Raw genomic sequence first — 15,516 nt, 5'->3', positions numbered from 1 at the left:
AATAGTTTTAACAATTTAACTGGGCTATTTCACATTTAAGGGAAATATATGTTGTTTATTTATTTCATAATGTTTTATTATTTATTTATTTACATTGAACACTTATAGGCTGTTCTTACACTCTTTAATACTTTTCGACAATTTCTCTCGGGATAAATACAGTTTTATCTGATATTATCTTCAATTTGTTGTCTTTGAAACTGTCTTAAAACTACAAAAAAAGTCATTAATTTGAAAATTGAGACCGGATGTTTCAGTGTTTTATCGGCCTTGACTCTGGAGGGAGTCTGCGCTCAGGTAGAGCAGCGCATCACAGACGGATAGAGGCAGCAGCAGCAGCAGGGTGAGAGATATTTATAGCCTAAAGCGAGGCTGCAGCACAGAGATAAGGCTTGGGACCAAGCCGCAGGCAGGACAGACACACAGGGTTTAGGGAGAAGAGGACACGTCGAAATGAAACACTTCGCGTCGGTAGTTTTATTCGGGGCCGCGGTGGTCGCCCTGGTCAGCGCGGCCGGTACCGAGGGTGAGATCTCCTTCGAGTACCACCGCTATGAGGAGCTGAGAAAGGCGCTGGTGTCGGTGTGGCTGCAGTGTCCGACCATCAGCCGCATCTACACCATCGGGGAGAGCTTCGAGGGCCGCGAGCTGCTGGTGCTGGAGATGACCGACAACCCCGGAACGCACGAGCCTGGTCAGTTTTACGCATACAACCCCAAAAAAAGTCTGCTTCATAATGCGGTGAATGTGCACCCCATCCCTGCTCCCCCCCACCCCTTTTCCTTCATTGTAGGAACCCATCGCCTCACGCTGTGATAACACAAACACATCACGCACTATTGCGCATAGCAGCCTTCTGGTGCGCTTGTTTTGCATGTAAAGGTTGTTCAGAAACGACCCGGGTGGCTTAAAATGACCGGAGGACAGTTGATGAGGAGCGCAGGTGTGTCGCGTGCGTGACACGGTGGGCTCGCGGGGTGGGGACGGGGGGGCTGCTGCATCACTTCAGAGGAATCTAGATGATAGATTGTGGGATCAGCCACGGAAAGCCGCCATTTTGCTGGGTGATAACGATCTGTACGCGCTTATCCCGAGTCGTGATGCTGAGAGGGAAAACCAAAAAAAAAACATCCTGCACGCGGTGGATGGTGCCGCGGATTACTGGGATGCGTTTTGAATGATCACACCTTCCAATCAATAGCGGATGTATCAGCAGTGTTGGCTGCAACATATGAGAGAAAATAGTCCATGTACAGCATTCAGAGGAGGAAGTCTTTGACTGAATATTAAATGAAGTCAAAAGACATCATGTTCCTCAGTAGACCTGGGTTATGTCATGACTTTCCATCATCTCCATCACACTCCTTCATACTGGCAGGACTGGACGAAATGATAGAGTATAAGAAGTAAGCAATTGTGAGACTTCTTGGTTTGAAGGGCAGTTTACACACCAGCCACAGGAACTGCGAACCACCACATGCTGTTTTAGAAGCAATGCACCTTCTCCTTTTTCCTCAGTCACGCTCGAATAGAGGAAAAATACACATATGGTGTTTTTCCATGCATTATCACTTAAAAGTCAATTTCTTGAAATTCATACGATGGTTATAGCAGAGGTAGGAAACATGTCTGAACAAAAACCCCAGACAATGTGAACGACTGGGTTTATACTGTTGAAAGGAAGCCGGTTGTACCTGCGATTCAAAAGCTGTCTGGAAACGGAGGGACGGGCCTGAATTATCTCAAGCTCTTTGTGTGATGGAGACAAACACAGAGCCAAATTCTCTGGATGTTCCTTTCACTTCACGTGTGTTTTATGTCAGGCTGGAATTATGTTCTAGCTTTTTAGATTATAATTTCTTAAAGTCTGAAACTGCCATTGGTTGGAGACCCATCTTTGGAGACCCATCATCGTTAAAAGTTAATAGACCATGAAAACACCAGGGTCGATGATGGAAATAAGTCCAGGACTTTATCGCTCAATCCCACACATATTGCAGTTTATAAATATATTCCAATCTAATAAACCAAAACAAATTGACCATTTTCAACCCCTTAACCAAAAAGAAACTAGATATTCATTGTACCACCCAGAAAAACGAGGACACCGTGTTGGCACCTAGAGCAATAGTGCAACGTGAATGGCTTAGCCTGTAGTACATCTAACTTTAATGAACGCTTGGGAACGGGTCAGTGGTTCCTGTCCAACTCTCTAAACAGGAGATTTAACTGTTCCATGCAACAGGAAGTGATTCATTTAGTAATCCTGAAACAGAGCCCTCAAAAGATAAAAAAAACAGCATTGCTTGTAATTAAAGTATATATGCTTTACAGTCTAGTTTATGGGGTTTCAACTATATGTCTGATATAGCATGTGTGTGTAAAGGTGTATTTTCTTCTCTGGGTATAATTTTGTGGTCTTAACGGTGCACCACAGGTTGTGTGTGTTTAGCTGCCTGCATGGTCACAGAGTCTAATGGCCGTGTGCGTACTAAATAATCCCGTAATAGTCTGGTGTGTGTGTGCGAGCATGAGTCACAGTAGCGTTGTGGAGACCTTATTACTACCAGATGAGTTTCCAAGCTGCCGCTTCACCAACAGAGGCAGCTCCCCCTCCTCCTCTCTCCTCCTCCTCTCCTCCTCCTTCTCCTCCTCCTCTCCTCCTCCTCCTCCTCTGCTGAGCAAAACATCCAGAGCAAGAAGGAGGGGGATGAGACAGAGAAGAGCTCCAGAGACTGACAGGCCAGAGGAGGGTGAAGAAAGAACAACATGACGGTTTCAGAGTCACTGGTAGAAAAGATAAACGCGTGTGTGTGTGTGTGTGTGTGAGAAATCTGGAAAGACCGGAAACATTTCAAAGCTTCCCCTTTAAGGTGCCCTACCAATATTTTATCTGACCCCGCAATGTGCAAGGTGGAGCCGAAATAGCCGTTGCCGGGGCAACCGATCGGCTTAGTGCACTGAGCTGACTGGCGGCTCGTGGTTGGCTGGCTGGCCGGCCGGCTCCGGAGGACGACGGTCCTGAGCTCACGCATCTGTCAGCAAGCAGCCATCTGTCACACACTGCGGCACAGGAAGTATCTATAGCCGAGAGTGTAGGAACACTGGTTACATGTTAATATACGGATGCATGCAGTGTAGGAACATGGGTAGGCCTAATGGTGGGAAGTAACGCAAGGTACTCAAGAAGGCCCGCTGTTCTTAAACAGCCTATAATCAGAGGTCACACAGATATCACTGAGCAACTACTACCTCAGTTGTTTGTGTGGATGAAATCAGTGAGCTTTAGAGGTGCTGGTTCGTGTTTTTTGTTACCTTTGGACAGGGCCACACTAGCTGTTTCCTGTCTTTGTGCTAAGCTAAGCTAACCGGCTGCTAGCTTCATGTTTAACGTACAGACCATGGATGTCTAAAGAGAACTGGATACAGCGTTGGAGGCAGCGGCCCATTCATTGCTTTGAACATTGCTCAGTGGTTCATGAAGCAAAATGATGGGGCTCATAGAACACGAGCGTTTCCTTGAACCCCGCCTCCCAGCCCTCGGTCCAGACTCGTTCTCAGGCTCATTTGCATAAACAGTGGATGGAAAACAACTCTGACTTTGGCAATTATTTTTCAACTTTTAAGACCTAATGATTTAAACAAGGGCTATTCAAGTGTTCGTAATGGGAAGTTGATTTACCTAAAAAAAATAATTAGCCACTGAGTTGCAAACGTCTCTTTCTCAACGTCGTCTATGGGAAAAGTACTTTTTCAACGTCAATAGCATCACATGATTGACCTGGAAATTGTAATCAAGTGAAATTTTCTTGTACTTTTGTACTCACTACACTACATCCATCGGATACAGTTAGGTCTACTACTTACTTTACAATAAATATATATAATATTGTAATTTCTGCCGATTACATTACATATATCAACAATATATATATATATATATTACAGAAATAATGTACGTTGACTTTAGTAAACATTTCTGTTTAATGGAGTAGTTTGATGTTGTGATATTTACTTTAGTAGTAAAGTAAAGGATGTGAATACCTCCTCCAATACTGAACACGGGCCACATGTTTTCTCTTTAGAAGGTGTTTACATCTTGCAGCTGGGTCATGTTGGAGTGCACAAGAGCTGAAAAGAGGGGTTTCCCTCCAGTGAAAGGGGTTCTGGCTAAACTCTTTTCTGAATCATGTCTGGAACTATTTAGAAAGCTTCTAGTACGAGGAGAAACCCTATCTTGAAATGGGTTTGGCTTCGTCTGAAGGTGAAAAAAAACCCCTGTCAGTATGACGCACTGCTTCACCCACTATGCTGGAGACCATCTCCTGTGGACTGTTTTATCAGACGACAGAGGAAGTATGTAATCCCCAGAGACCACGCACACAGACGCTCCGTCACTGCAGGATATTGTCATATCAAGTGACATATTGGATATGAAGTGAAACACAGGCACACATGGATTTAATAGTGCACATTTCAGTGGAGGAGAATAGAATATAAAACAGCTGAAAGGAAGGACGAGTTGATGAAAAACAGAGATAAAAAAAGAAAGAAATGATGATTGAGAAAACAGGAATGTGAGGATGACAAGGGAGAAGAAGAGGGATGTAGAGGGAATATGGGAGAGGGAGAGACGGAAAGAAGATGAGAGAAAGGCCAAGGCGCAGCCAGAGGTCATTTATTATACATCAGACACCGACATGCATCCTCCTCCTTGCTGCCTTCACTGTGCCCCGACTACCTCTTCTTCTTCTTCTTCTTCTTCTTTGTCTACTTCTTCTTCTTCTTTTTCTTCTTCTTCCTGTCGCTTTGCTTCTTCTGCCACCAAAGCCTCCTTTCTGCTTATGGCTTTTTACTGCGCATATTTTCATTTTTCCACCCTTCCCTTTATTCTCTCGTTTTTCATCACCATTTGCTATCTTGCAATATATTTTTGTGTGGTTTGCATGCTCCATATGCTACATCCCCACATGCTACGTGCCGTCACTTCATGTGAGTTGGCCATACAAGCAGTAGACAATCCTCTGTTAGTTTCTTACTGTATATTCATCTTTCTCAGAAAGATGAAACATGTCGATGTGGTTTTCCACTTTGTCATTTTACCGCACACATAACAGAAGCTAATTTGTGAGCAATCTTCAGCCTCCACTCAGCGGTTATGTTGTCGTTGAAGGCAAACAAAAAGATCCACGTTTTATGTGTTGGCTAAAAGGAAGAGGCGTTCAAATTTCACCACTGTCTTTACACCCCATAGATACACATTAATGTAGAATAAACATAATAATAGTTGGAGCCTGTATTTTTTAAAAATGTAATACAGAGAGGAATCTGGTTGTGTTACAGCAGCGGCTAGCTAGGAGGAGGTTAGGGACTTTGGCTCTCTGTACATGTATCATTTATTATACGATCTATTATTTTTATTTTACATGTGTGGGGTCTGTATGTCTGTGTAATGTCAGATGTCAGAGCTGGCCGTGATTCAGAGCTAACAAACTGCTTGTATATATACAGTATGAGTGTGAGTGTGAGTGTGTGTGAGTGAGTGTGTGTGTGTGTGTGTACACGGGTGAGAGTGTGTTTACTCAACCTCCCAGATGATTCGTCTCCCTAAGCACCTGCCCGTGTCAGGGTTGCCACGGCGACTGAGAGCCCTCTAATGCGGCGCTTCCCTAATGACGTCATTATTACGTGGTCACCTAGGAGACCGTATTGATCGCCTGACAAAGCGCAATATGATGCCGTGGGTTTTGTCAGCCTCAGATGTGTTATATATCGACCTGTCTGGAGCCCAAATAACCTGCAGTTTAGGTGAGGAGCTGAGCCACGTCAGACTTTTAAACATTGAGAAGATCATCACCGCTTTAGGGATATTTAAGAGCATCTTGCTCATATGTTTTCACACGGGAAATGTGTCCCACTATCCACCTTGAAGTTCTTCTTCAAGCAAACATACATGTTAACAAAAGGCCGTCTATTGGCTACTAGGGCGGACACAATGAAGCAGTTCATTAGTCGAGGGACAAATATGAAGTAGCAACTGCTTTGTTTTGACAAAACAAGACGTCGTCTCTGGGAAAACTGTGGTGTGTTTCACAATTTTCTGATATTTTATGGACTAAACAATGAAGCAATTAATTGTTAGTTGCGATTAAAATTACAGCTCCAGCTATGATTTGGAGAACTCGTGACACAAAATAACACCCAAGACATTTGCTCACATCCCTGTATTTGCCTTAAGAAGATCCTTGAAGGTCTAAATGCTGTATTTGCTTACATTTTTGGAAGCTTGCAATAATTAATGTGCAAACTGCCCCTCTTTGGTTCGTTTGTGTTGGATGTGCACACTGTCCACCTTCTATGCTTTACATGTACGAACACGTACAAAAGGGAAATTCTTATCACATGTCCAAAAACCACATGTGCCCATATGTGAAGCTATCGGATGTTCAATTTACATGTGCACTTTCTTTTTACTTTATGTGTTTGCACAAGATAGTAAAAGCCCAGCGAGGTACAGAGAGGACTGGAATTAGAAAAAAAAGGGAGAAGACACATTCGGCCCGAGAGGATAAACAACATTTTGATTTGTTCCACCTATACGCAGTGTCGCATCATGCTGGCCGGTCAAAAATGTGTGTGTATATCTGTAAAAAGAGTAAACAGAGTTAGAAAAAAATCATATTAATACATAATAATGTATGCATTGAATTATCTTTAACCCTCCTCCCGCCTGCCCTGCATCCTAAACTCATCAATTCCTACATGTGTTGGAGAAAGGAAAGGTCTCCAGGTACTGAGCATCTGTGTAATAGCTTGAATCATAGTAACTCATTTTTGACAGAGTCCAACTTCAAAGTGTGCGTGCGTGTGTGTACGGACGTGTGAGTGCATGTATTTGACAGCTTTGTCGGGCCTCTGAAGCCTGTAAAAACCATTCACCAATGTCAGAACAGAAAGAGTTAATTGTAGTCTTGAAATCATTAGTAGCAACTCTGAGAGGAACGAGATTCGAGCGTTTAAAAATAACCTGACTACCAGATGTGTGCTGGGCGGTGTGTGTAGCCACTGGCGTACATCAAACACTCAAAGAAATATGCAAAAGTGGATCAAAAAGATGCAAATGTTAAAATATTGACACACATGTTCTCTTGCATCTTGAAAGCATTACTTTTTTACAGGCAAACAAATTGAATTTAATGTGAAAATAATCGCTAATAATTGGCCAAATAAGAGTAGAGGTAAAAAAAAACAAAAACAATAAAAACACACACAAAAAAGCCCCTCAATAAAAACCGGAGCCCTGCTGCAATTTGGCTTCAAACACACACACACACACACACACACACGCACACACACACACACACCACACACACACACACACACACCACACACACACCCTTCACCATCTGCCGCTCTTGGGCTTCATTTCATAACTCGTAACTGATCTGAACAAAAGACTTTTTTTAATTCTTCAGAGCTCGGACAACTTCCCTTTTTTTCTCGTACAGCTGCAGAAAGCCACTAATGTCTGGTTTGTAGTTAATCAAAAGAGTGTGCACAGTACGCCATAGCGCATACTTTGTCATGCTCTTTGTCATTTTTTTAAAGGGCTTTATATAACGCCTTAGTAGCACTCTCTCTTTGTTTGTATTTGCATGCATGAAGAGACACACAGACGAGTAAGAGCAGCTAATTAGTACATTAAACAGTCATTAAAACACAGCTTTCCTGAGGATGCTGATATAAATATCTCTCAAATATAAAACCAATATCTCCTGTGATAAAAGAAAGCAAAGCAAGCAAAGGGAAAGCAGCCTAGTCATGTTTAATAAGCCTGTACACACTACAGACATGGCAAACTTCAGTTAAAAAAGGAACATTCAGAAAATATCAGGTTGATATGTTGATTAATTAACAACAATTCTGATATGCCAAATCATCTCTGGTTCTCTCTTTTCAAATGTGAATATTTGCTGCTTTTCCCTGGTTTATATCTTGTCTGCTCTATTACTTGAAACTAATCACGAAACCCACACTTTTCACATGTAAATGGATAAAAACTTATTATTGATTCATGCATTTTTTTGTATAGGCATATAGGGTGACTCAGGCATTACAAGCTACAAACAGCAGGAGGTTTGCATGTTGCCGAAATCCCTCATTTCGTAACATCATGTCCTGAAGTCAGACTCTCTGTGATGTTGTCGGATCTGACCCCAGACCTGTCACTCCAGCTGTTCAGGCAGAACAAATGTGGCAGCGTGACTCAATAAGCCACCGTCTCTTGGTCATTATTGTCCAAATGGAGTTCAATTGTGTTTAGCCTTTTAGCTGATGAGTCAGAGTGTTTGTCACTGCTGGAGAGTAAAGGAGCCAGTGTTTTAGTCTAATGGTGTGCGTGTGTCCGGGGTTACCTCCCTAACAAATTACAATGCTTTATCAGTCGCCTTCTCTCGGTTCAAAAGAGGTATGTGTTAGTTTCCATGACTACTGGCTTCTTCTCACAAAGGTGGTGACGTTATTGTGACATTTCTCTTTGTGATTACGTGACCCAGTTGTGTGAAATGTGATTGGTTTTGGCTGGTAAAAGGTGCGTTCATTGTCCTCCTTTGTAAAAATGTTGCTGCTGCGATGACGCTGTGCAGATGAAGGTGGAATACAGCATGTGTGAATTAAAGCTCTGTCTGCGTCTCTGTCCTGCAGGTGAGCCTGAGTTTAAGTACATCGCCAACATGCACGGCAACGAGGCTGTGGGCCGAGAGCTGCTCATCTACCTGGCTCAGTACCTGTGCAACCAGTACCAGCAAGGCAACGAGACCATCATCGACCTCGTCCACAACACCCGTATCCACTTCATGCCCTCCATGAACCCAGACGGCTTTGAGAAGGCCGCTTCACAGGTGATGACACAGGACGACGAAGACACGCTGTGCATACATAAAACCTGATCCGAGGATTTACCACCAGACAGATTAAAATTACAAGACAACAAACATCGACTTAGCAACCACAACCCTTAGCTTTAAATCTCACATACACAGCAGGAATAGTAATTATTAAATCTCCAGACACAGTCTCGCTTCCCTTCTGTCTTGTGTACGTCTGAACATCATCTCCCTGTTTTCCTGTTCAGCCGGGAGACATCAAGGACTGGTTTGTTGGCCGCAGTAACGCACAGGGGGTGGATCTGAACCGCAACTTCCCCGACCTGGACCGCATCATCTACCTCAACGAGCGGGAGGGTGGAGCCAACAACCACCTGCTGCAGAACATGAAGAAGGCAGTGGATGAAAACACCAAGGTACGCAAACAGACGATGTTAAGGATTAAAGGACAAGACTGGTGCCAAAACAACAATGCCTCACTCAATACCAACTTATCTACCCCGTCTGTGATTCAGCCCTAAACTGATTAGTTCCTACTGAACATGTACATTTTTGTAAATGGGTCTGAAATATATATATAACATAAATATATATAATATGAAGAGTAATTTAATTTCTTCTTTTTTTAAACAATAACTAAAACATCTGGCCACTACTATTGAGCAAACTTAACTCAAACAGGGGTAAGTTTCCTTCGGGACTATTTCTAAGTGCGGATAAAAAGCATTTGCTTCTCTAGTGAGTCAGCAGGATGGTGGATGTGAGATTGACCTTAAGTGAATATAATCAATATTTTTTATAATAATAACAAATGACAATGTAAAAACAGTCCGACAGTGTAAATGGGTGTCTGGTAGAGTTGAACAAGAATACTCACCTAGATCTGTAGCTCCGCTGAGCTGAGCTCATAGCTCATTGTTCAGCTGTCCGTTTTGTAACTTTACAGTGTTGGTTCACTATCAATATCTCTTCAGACACCGCAGGCAGCTTTACTTAGTTAAAAAAAGGCTCTAAAAAAACACTCTACACTACCTGCAGACCAACACAGGTAGTGAGTATCTGGTGAACAGAGTGGAGCATTTATCTGTTTTAGAGCCAGGTGTTGGTGGAGACCGGAGGCCAAAAAACAGAGCAAAAAGAGAGTGAATATTGGATTTACATCCGCCAGTTGGACAGCAACACAACCCAAAATAAATGATGAATTGGTTTCTCACAAGTTCACCACATCAACTTTAAAAGTGATGTAATGTGCTTTTCTGCTGCCCCCAAGTGGCCAAATAGAATCACTTATTGCAGGTTTAAAATAGTCCATATTCATCATAATGAAGAAACATTTCCCCCAGTAAAACAGTGTGATGCGTTTCAATAGATTTTTGCAACGATGGAGCTCTATGGCACAGAGGAATAAACAGGTGTTGCTCGTCAGTAGGATCAAAAAAAATATATAGAATATCACCAGACTTCTCCTCTACTGCTTTATAAGAAACCTGGTGTGTGTGTTGGTTGGAAGTGGTATTATTTTAGGTACAATTTGTATTTCTAAGTGTATGTAATTCATGGGTTTGGCCTTTGCAGCTGGCTCCAGAGACCAAGGCAGTGATCCACTGGATCATGGATATCCCCTTCGTCCTCTCAGCTAACCTGCATGGAGGAGACGTGGTGGCCAACTACCCGTATGATGAGACCCGCACCGGTACATAAGCACATTCTCAAACACACCCTTGTATTTTCTGTTTCGGTTGTTAAACTGTATATAAAATGTTTCCCTTGCTCTATATGAGAATGTTTCCACTCATTTAATGAGAAAAATATTTGACCCATAAATGAATCAACAAACATTTTATTAGTTTTTCTTCAGTGTCGTAACACTGATTTAAATCAGATGGGAAATGTTTTCCTTCTACGGCTTCCTGTGCGCTAAAGTAAACAAAATGTGTTTTCGCGCGTTTAATGTGCAGCAGATGCAGGTGTTCAGTTAATTAATACTTTGTCACAGCTGCTGTCTAAACATTGGGCTCTCGTTTGTTCCCTCTTGTTCCTCCTCTAAGGCTCCACCCATGAGTATAGCTCCAGTCCAGATGATGTGACGTTCAAGTCTCTGGCGAGGGCCTACTCCATGTACAACCCAATCATGTCCGACCCTAACCGACCCCCCTGCCGCAAGAACGATGATGACTCCAGCTTCAAAGATGGCATCACCAACGGAGGGGCCTGGTACAGCGTGCCAGGAGGTAAGTTCCAGCAAGCCCCTGATGTGCGTGATTTTGGTGTTTTGCAAGTAAAGTCATTGATATTTGAGAGTTACCGTATGTACGATATATGGGATAATGTGGGGTGCTCTGGTGGCCAAAGGGTTTAAGACCCTGACCATGCAATCACAACACCCTCTGTTTGATAACTCTCTACTGCACTCTATCTAATAAGGGCAGAAAAGGCCTCCCAGAATATGTAAGTTGTTTATAAGTAAAATATAAGTTGACTTAAAAAGTGTTTTTACATGAACACATGAACATTTTTGATAAGGATCCCGTTTTATTAAAGAAATATGCATTTAAGGTGATATTTTACAGATGAAAAGTGAAGTTGTCAGTGCTCTCTGGTGTACAAGTCGAGCAATGGCAACTCTTTCCAAATTACTCCAAACATATCTTTCACATTTCTGTTCTGCAAAATCTTCCTTATCATGTGTATATGAGCTAAAATGAGCTGCCGATGCATTGGACTGACCATTTCTTTTTAGAAATGTTATTGAAGCAACAGTCATATGTAACTAACATGTCTTTTTAAAGACTTTTCAATAAAATATATCCCATGAAAGCCCAAGAAGCCTGTCTTCTGAAAACCAGCAAAACATGAATATCTAAATCTGTAATGTGCTAATTCTTCTACTTCCTGCTACTTTGTTTTATTAATATCAGTATTGCTCTCTTTCTTCCTGTTTTTTTTTTTTTTTTACAGGAATGCAGGATTTCAACTACCTCAGCAGCAACAGTTTCGAGATCACTCTGGAGCTCAGTTGTGACAAGTTCCCCAATGAGGACACACTCAAGACCTACTGGGAGCAGAACCGCAACTCACTGGTCAACTACATCGAGCAGGTATGCAGCCCCACCGGGACTAAAGGAATATGTCCTAAATATGTCTGCTTTGACTGATGAATTGGGTCGAGTATGAATTTCAATAAGATTTAAATCACCATTTGAAAAAGCGATGACTCAAAATAAAAAACCCAGATTAAGATGCTCCATGCTACATGGGGTGAAATAAAATGTGTTTGATGAGTTATGGCCAAGATGTCTTTTTAGTAAAAAGAAACTAGTGTTGGCCACAAAGTCAGCCCAAAGGATTTGTGTGACAACACAACACTACTTCCACCTTTGCAAACACAACATTGTTTGTTGTTGTTGTTGTTGTTTTTCTGTGGAAGACAGTCTGTGCATTTTATTCCCAGGGTCCGTGAATTCTTACGGTCACATAAAGCATCTGAGATGTCATTGTGTCACAGTGTATTTTCCAAAAAGCACCATTCCCCCTCTCCTTGAACCAAGCCTTGAGTATGCCTCTTTGTTTGTGTTTGTAGGTTCACCGTGGTGTAAAGGGCTTCGTGCGTGACCTCCAGGGCAACCCCATCTCCAATGCCAGCATCTCTGTGGAGGGCATTGACCATGACATCACCACAGGTATCAGCATCTGATGCAAATTCACACAATCCTGGCAATCGTACACTATCAACATTAGATTGTGATGTGAGAAATGTAATGGTAAGATGTTGTGATGCCGTCTGGTGGACAAAGCTGGTACTGCATCCCATTTTCAGCAGCTGATTTGTATTTGCGCCTGCTGTATTACAGTGACAGTAACAGGGGCTTAAAACACTCCGCATTAAGAGGATCCGTTGGGTGTTGTGTTTGTTGTTGACATACGTGTATTAATGGGGAAATCTGTGTTTTGTAGCCAAAGATGGAGACTACTGGCGCCTCCTGGCTCCAGGAAACTACAAAGTGGGGGCCTCTGCCCCAGGATACCTGACTGTCATCAAGAAGGTGGCCATTCCCTACAGCCCTGCAGCCAGAGTAAGACTCACAGACAAATTAACCAATCGAAATATGCCGAAATATGCCGAAATATTCATTCACCGTGTGCTCACTTCATATTTCCAAAAGGGTAGCTTGCAGAGGACCATGACGCAATCCTTAAATCAAATCATCCAATACGTCTACGCTGCCAGTGAAAAGTTTGTGCAAAAAAAGCACTTTTAGTTCACTCTCTCGCAAATTTATTGTAAAAATTCAAATATTAGAGCATGTGAGTAAGACACTTTCAGGAATTATTTGGAAAAGATTTGGATGTAAAACTGTAACTTGATCACTCTAATCGGGGACCTCAAGCAAGATACTGTATATTTGACGCATACAAGTAAGTGTCTTATTGGGATCTGATATCGAGTAGGATTTGATGCCTTAATTCAAAGGTGCTTAAGGTTTTTGGCTTGTGACTGCTTGAGACAAAGCTTTATTTTATAACCTTATATTTACCTCAGTTACCTTGTTTTACACTGCTTTTAGGAAAAATACACATGCATTTGTAACCTGTTTTTTAAAGATTTATGTTTTAGGAATGAAATGGTTTGGGGCGGAGAGCCACACAATGGAAAGCATTGAGAGACAGACTAATACATTGTGGGGTTTGGATGTAATAAAAATATAGAATAAGAACAGCCTTATTCTTTCAAGGAAGAGTCTAAGTCTGAAAAAAACCCAAAACTTAAACTGTAAAATAAGAAGAACCCCGTTAACTCAACTCCGTCTTTTACTTCTCACCTCTCATCCGTCTCAGGTGGACTTCGAGCTGGAGTCTCTGATCGAGAGGAAGGAGGAGGAGCGGGAGGAGCTGATGGACTGGTGGAAGATGATGTCAGAGACACTGAACTTCTAAAGCGTTTGTCTGGCTGATGATCGGACCGTCCGCACATCGATGTAATATATTCAACATTCTGTGTCACCGTCCACAGAATATTTTGTCTCTTTATTTGTTTTGTTCTATTTCGATCATTATTTTAATTGATCATTAATGTTTATTAATGTAATGGTTTGCCTCATACTCATAGTGATTGTTTAAATATCCTGCAGACACAGAAACATATACTAATGGACAGAGAAGGAAATTGCAAGTAGTTTGATGGCAGTGAGATCAATGTTGATTTCTGTGGTATTGTGTTCTTTATGGTACATGTAATTTGGTAATCATGGCACCCATCTATATAACCAATGAATGACTGAGTAATTATGTATGTAAAAGAGCTGTTTACATCATTACCACATGGCTCTGTCCAAAATAATTCATCATTTCTTTCCTGTTTTCTAGTCTCCGTTTCTCCAGGCTTTAGTACAAATACAAAAGTACAACACCAAAAACACACACTTTCGGCAACTGTAAACTTGCACACACTTACTCTGTTTCTGTCTCTGTAAAAAAATAAAAATACAACGCTGTATTTGAGCACATCAGACAGTAAAATCACTGTAAACATTATATTGTAAACAATCTATACAGGCAAGTCCATTTCACAGTATGTTATTGATGTCCAGATTTGTTTTTAACTGACTGCAGCACAGCTTTGATTTTAGCACAAGATGAATGGTTATAATATATACTGTATTTATGAACTATACGTATAGCAAGAAATGTGTGGTTTTTGTAACGAAAACAAAATCAAAGAAAACACGGCCATTACACCTATAAATCTGTCCAACCTCTGTCTACCCAAAGCCATTCCCTCGTACTGTATGTGCACTCCACGGGTAATACTGTGGTGGGCTACAGAAGGAACTGTGGTACATGTACAAGTTGTTTTTTCAAGGATAAATTAACACTAATCTTGTGTACACAGAAGGTTTAGCTGACGGATGTGTGGATGCAGTTCAACTGGTTTGAGACCACAGAAAGAACATTGAATGTATATCTATAGAAACAGTTACAGATGTTAAAGAATGAGCTGATCAATAAAACTCCAATCTTTATGTTGTCAAACTGCAGTCTTGTCTTTGTTTTAGCTCATTCAGATGAACATAGCCACCTTTAGAGAGAAACTGGGAGTCTCCTACATGTTAGTTAGTCTAGTGTACTTAATAAGGCTGAATAGGGCACTTCTTTTTCTCCTTAGTATTTGGAGAGTGACTTTCTATAGTATTCAGCATATCCTTATATATTCAGGATCCTTCCTTCAGATGGATGAGAGTGAAATAAAGTGTCTCACACTTTGTAACTGTCCTACCACTAGGGTGCCTTGCTTGTGTTAATTAATTAAATTCATAATGATTACAATTCTTTCAGCCGAATGCATCCATGGTTGTCCGTAGTAACTTAAATAAATGTTTGCCGTAGATGAGTATGTATTCAAAAAAAGGAGGCTTTTACAAGGACACCTATATGTTCTGTTAGTGTTTTTAACAGCTACCGCCACTACAAGCAACCACTGACGCATACGGCTGAGTCACCAGGTAACCCAGTCACTCGTTAAACCAAAACACCGGCGCCATTTATGGCTGCATGCTATTACATGTGTTAACTACTGCTGGACTAATCAAAAATGCTTGTGTTTGTAGCACCATTTTAAAATTCAATAAATTCA

At 41.6% G+C, this 15,516-nt stretch overlaps 1 protein-coding gene across 1 annotated transcript; it reads left to right on the top strand.

Moving 5' to 3' along the window:
* The first annotated feature begins 300 nt into the window (after positions 1-300).
* On the top strand, positions 301-14,915 carry cpe (carboxypeptidase E). The gene is made up of 9 exons (XM_031863336.1): positions 301-694; positions 8,704-8,900; positions 9,134-9,301; positions 10,461-10,578; positions 10,934-11,116; positions 11,844-11,983; positions 12,466-12,565; positions 12,840-12,958; positions 13,722-14,915. The coding sequence occupies exons 1-9, from the start codon at positions 454-456 to the stop codon at positions 13,818-13,820; spliced, it is 1,365 nt and encodes a 454-aa protein (XP_031719196.1). The 5' UTR covers positions 301-453; the 3' UTR covers positions 13,821-14,915.
* Positions 14,916-15,516: the final 601 nt, after the last annotated feature.

The sequence above is a fragment of the Anarrhichthys ocellatus genome, unplaced genomic scaffold, assembly GCF_004355925.1.
Source record: "Anarrhichthys ocellatus isolate YVR2014 unplaced genomic scaffold, GSC_Weel_1.0 scaffold28, whole genome shotgun sequence".
Classification (NCBI taxonomy): domain Eukaryota; kingdom Metazoa; phylum Chordata; class Actinopteri; order Perciformes; family Anarhichadidae; genus Anarrhichthys; species Anarrhichthys ocellatus.
This window is presented reverse-complemented; position numbering and strand designations above follow the sequence as displayed.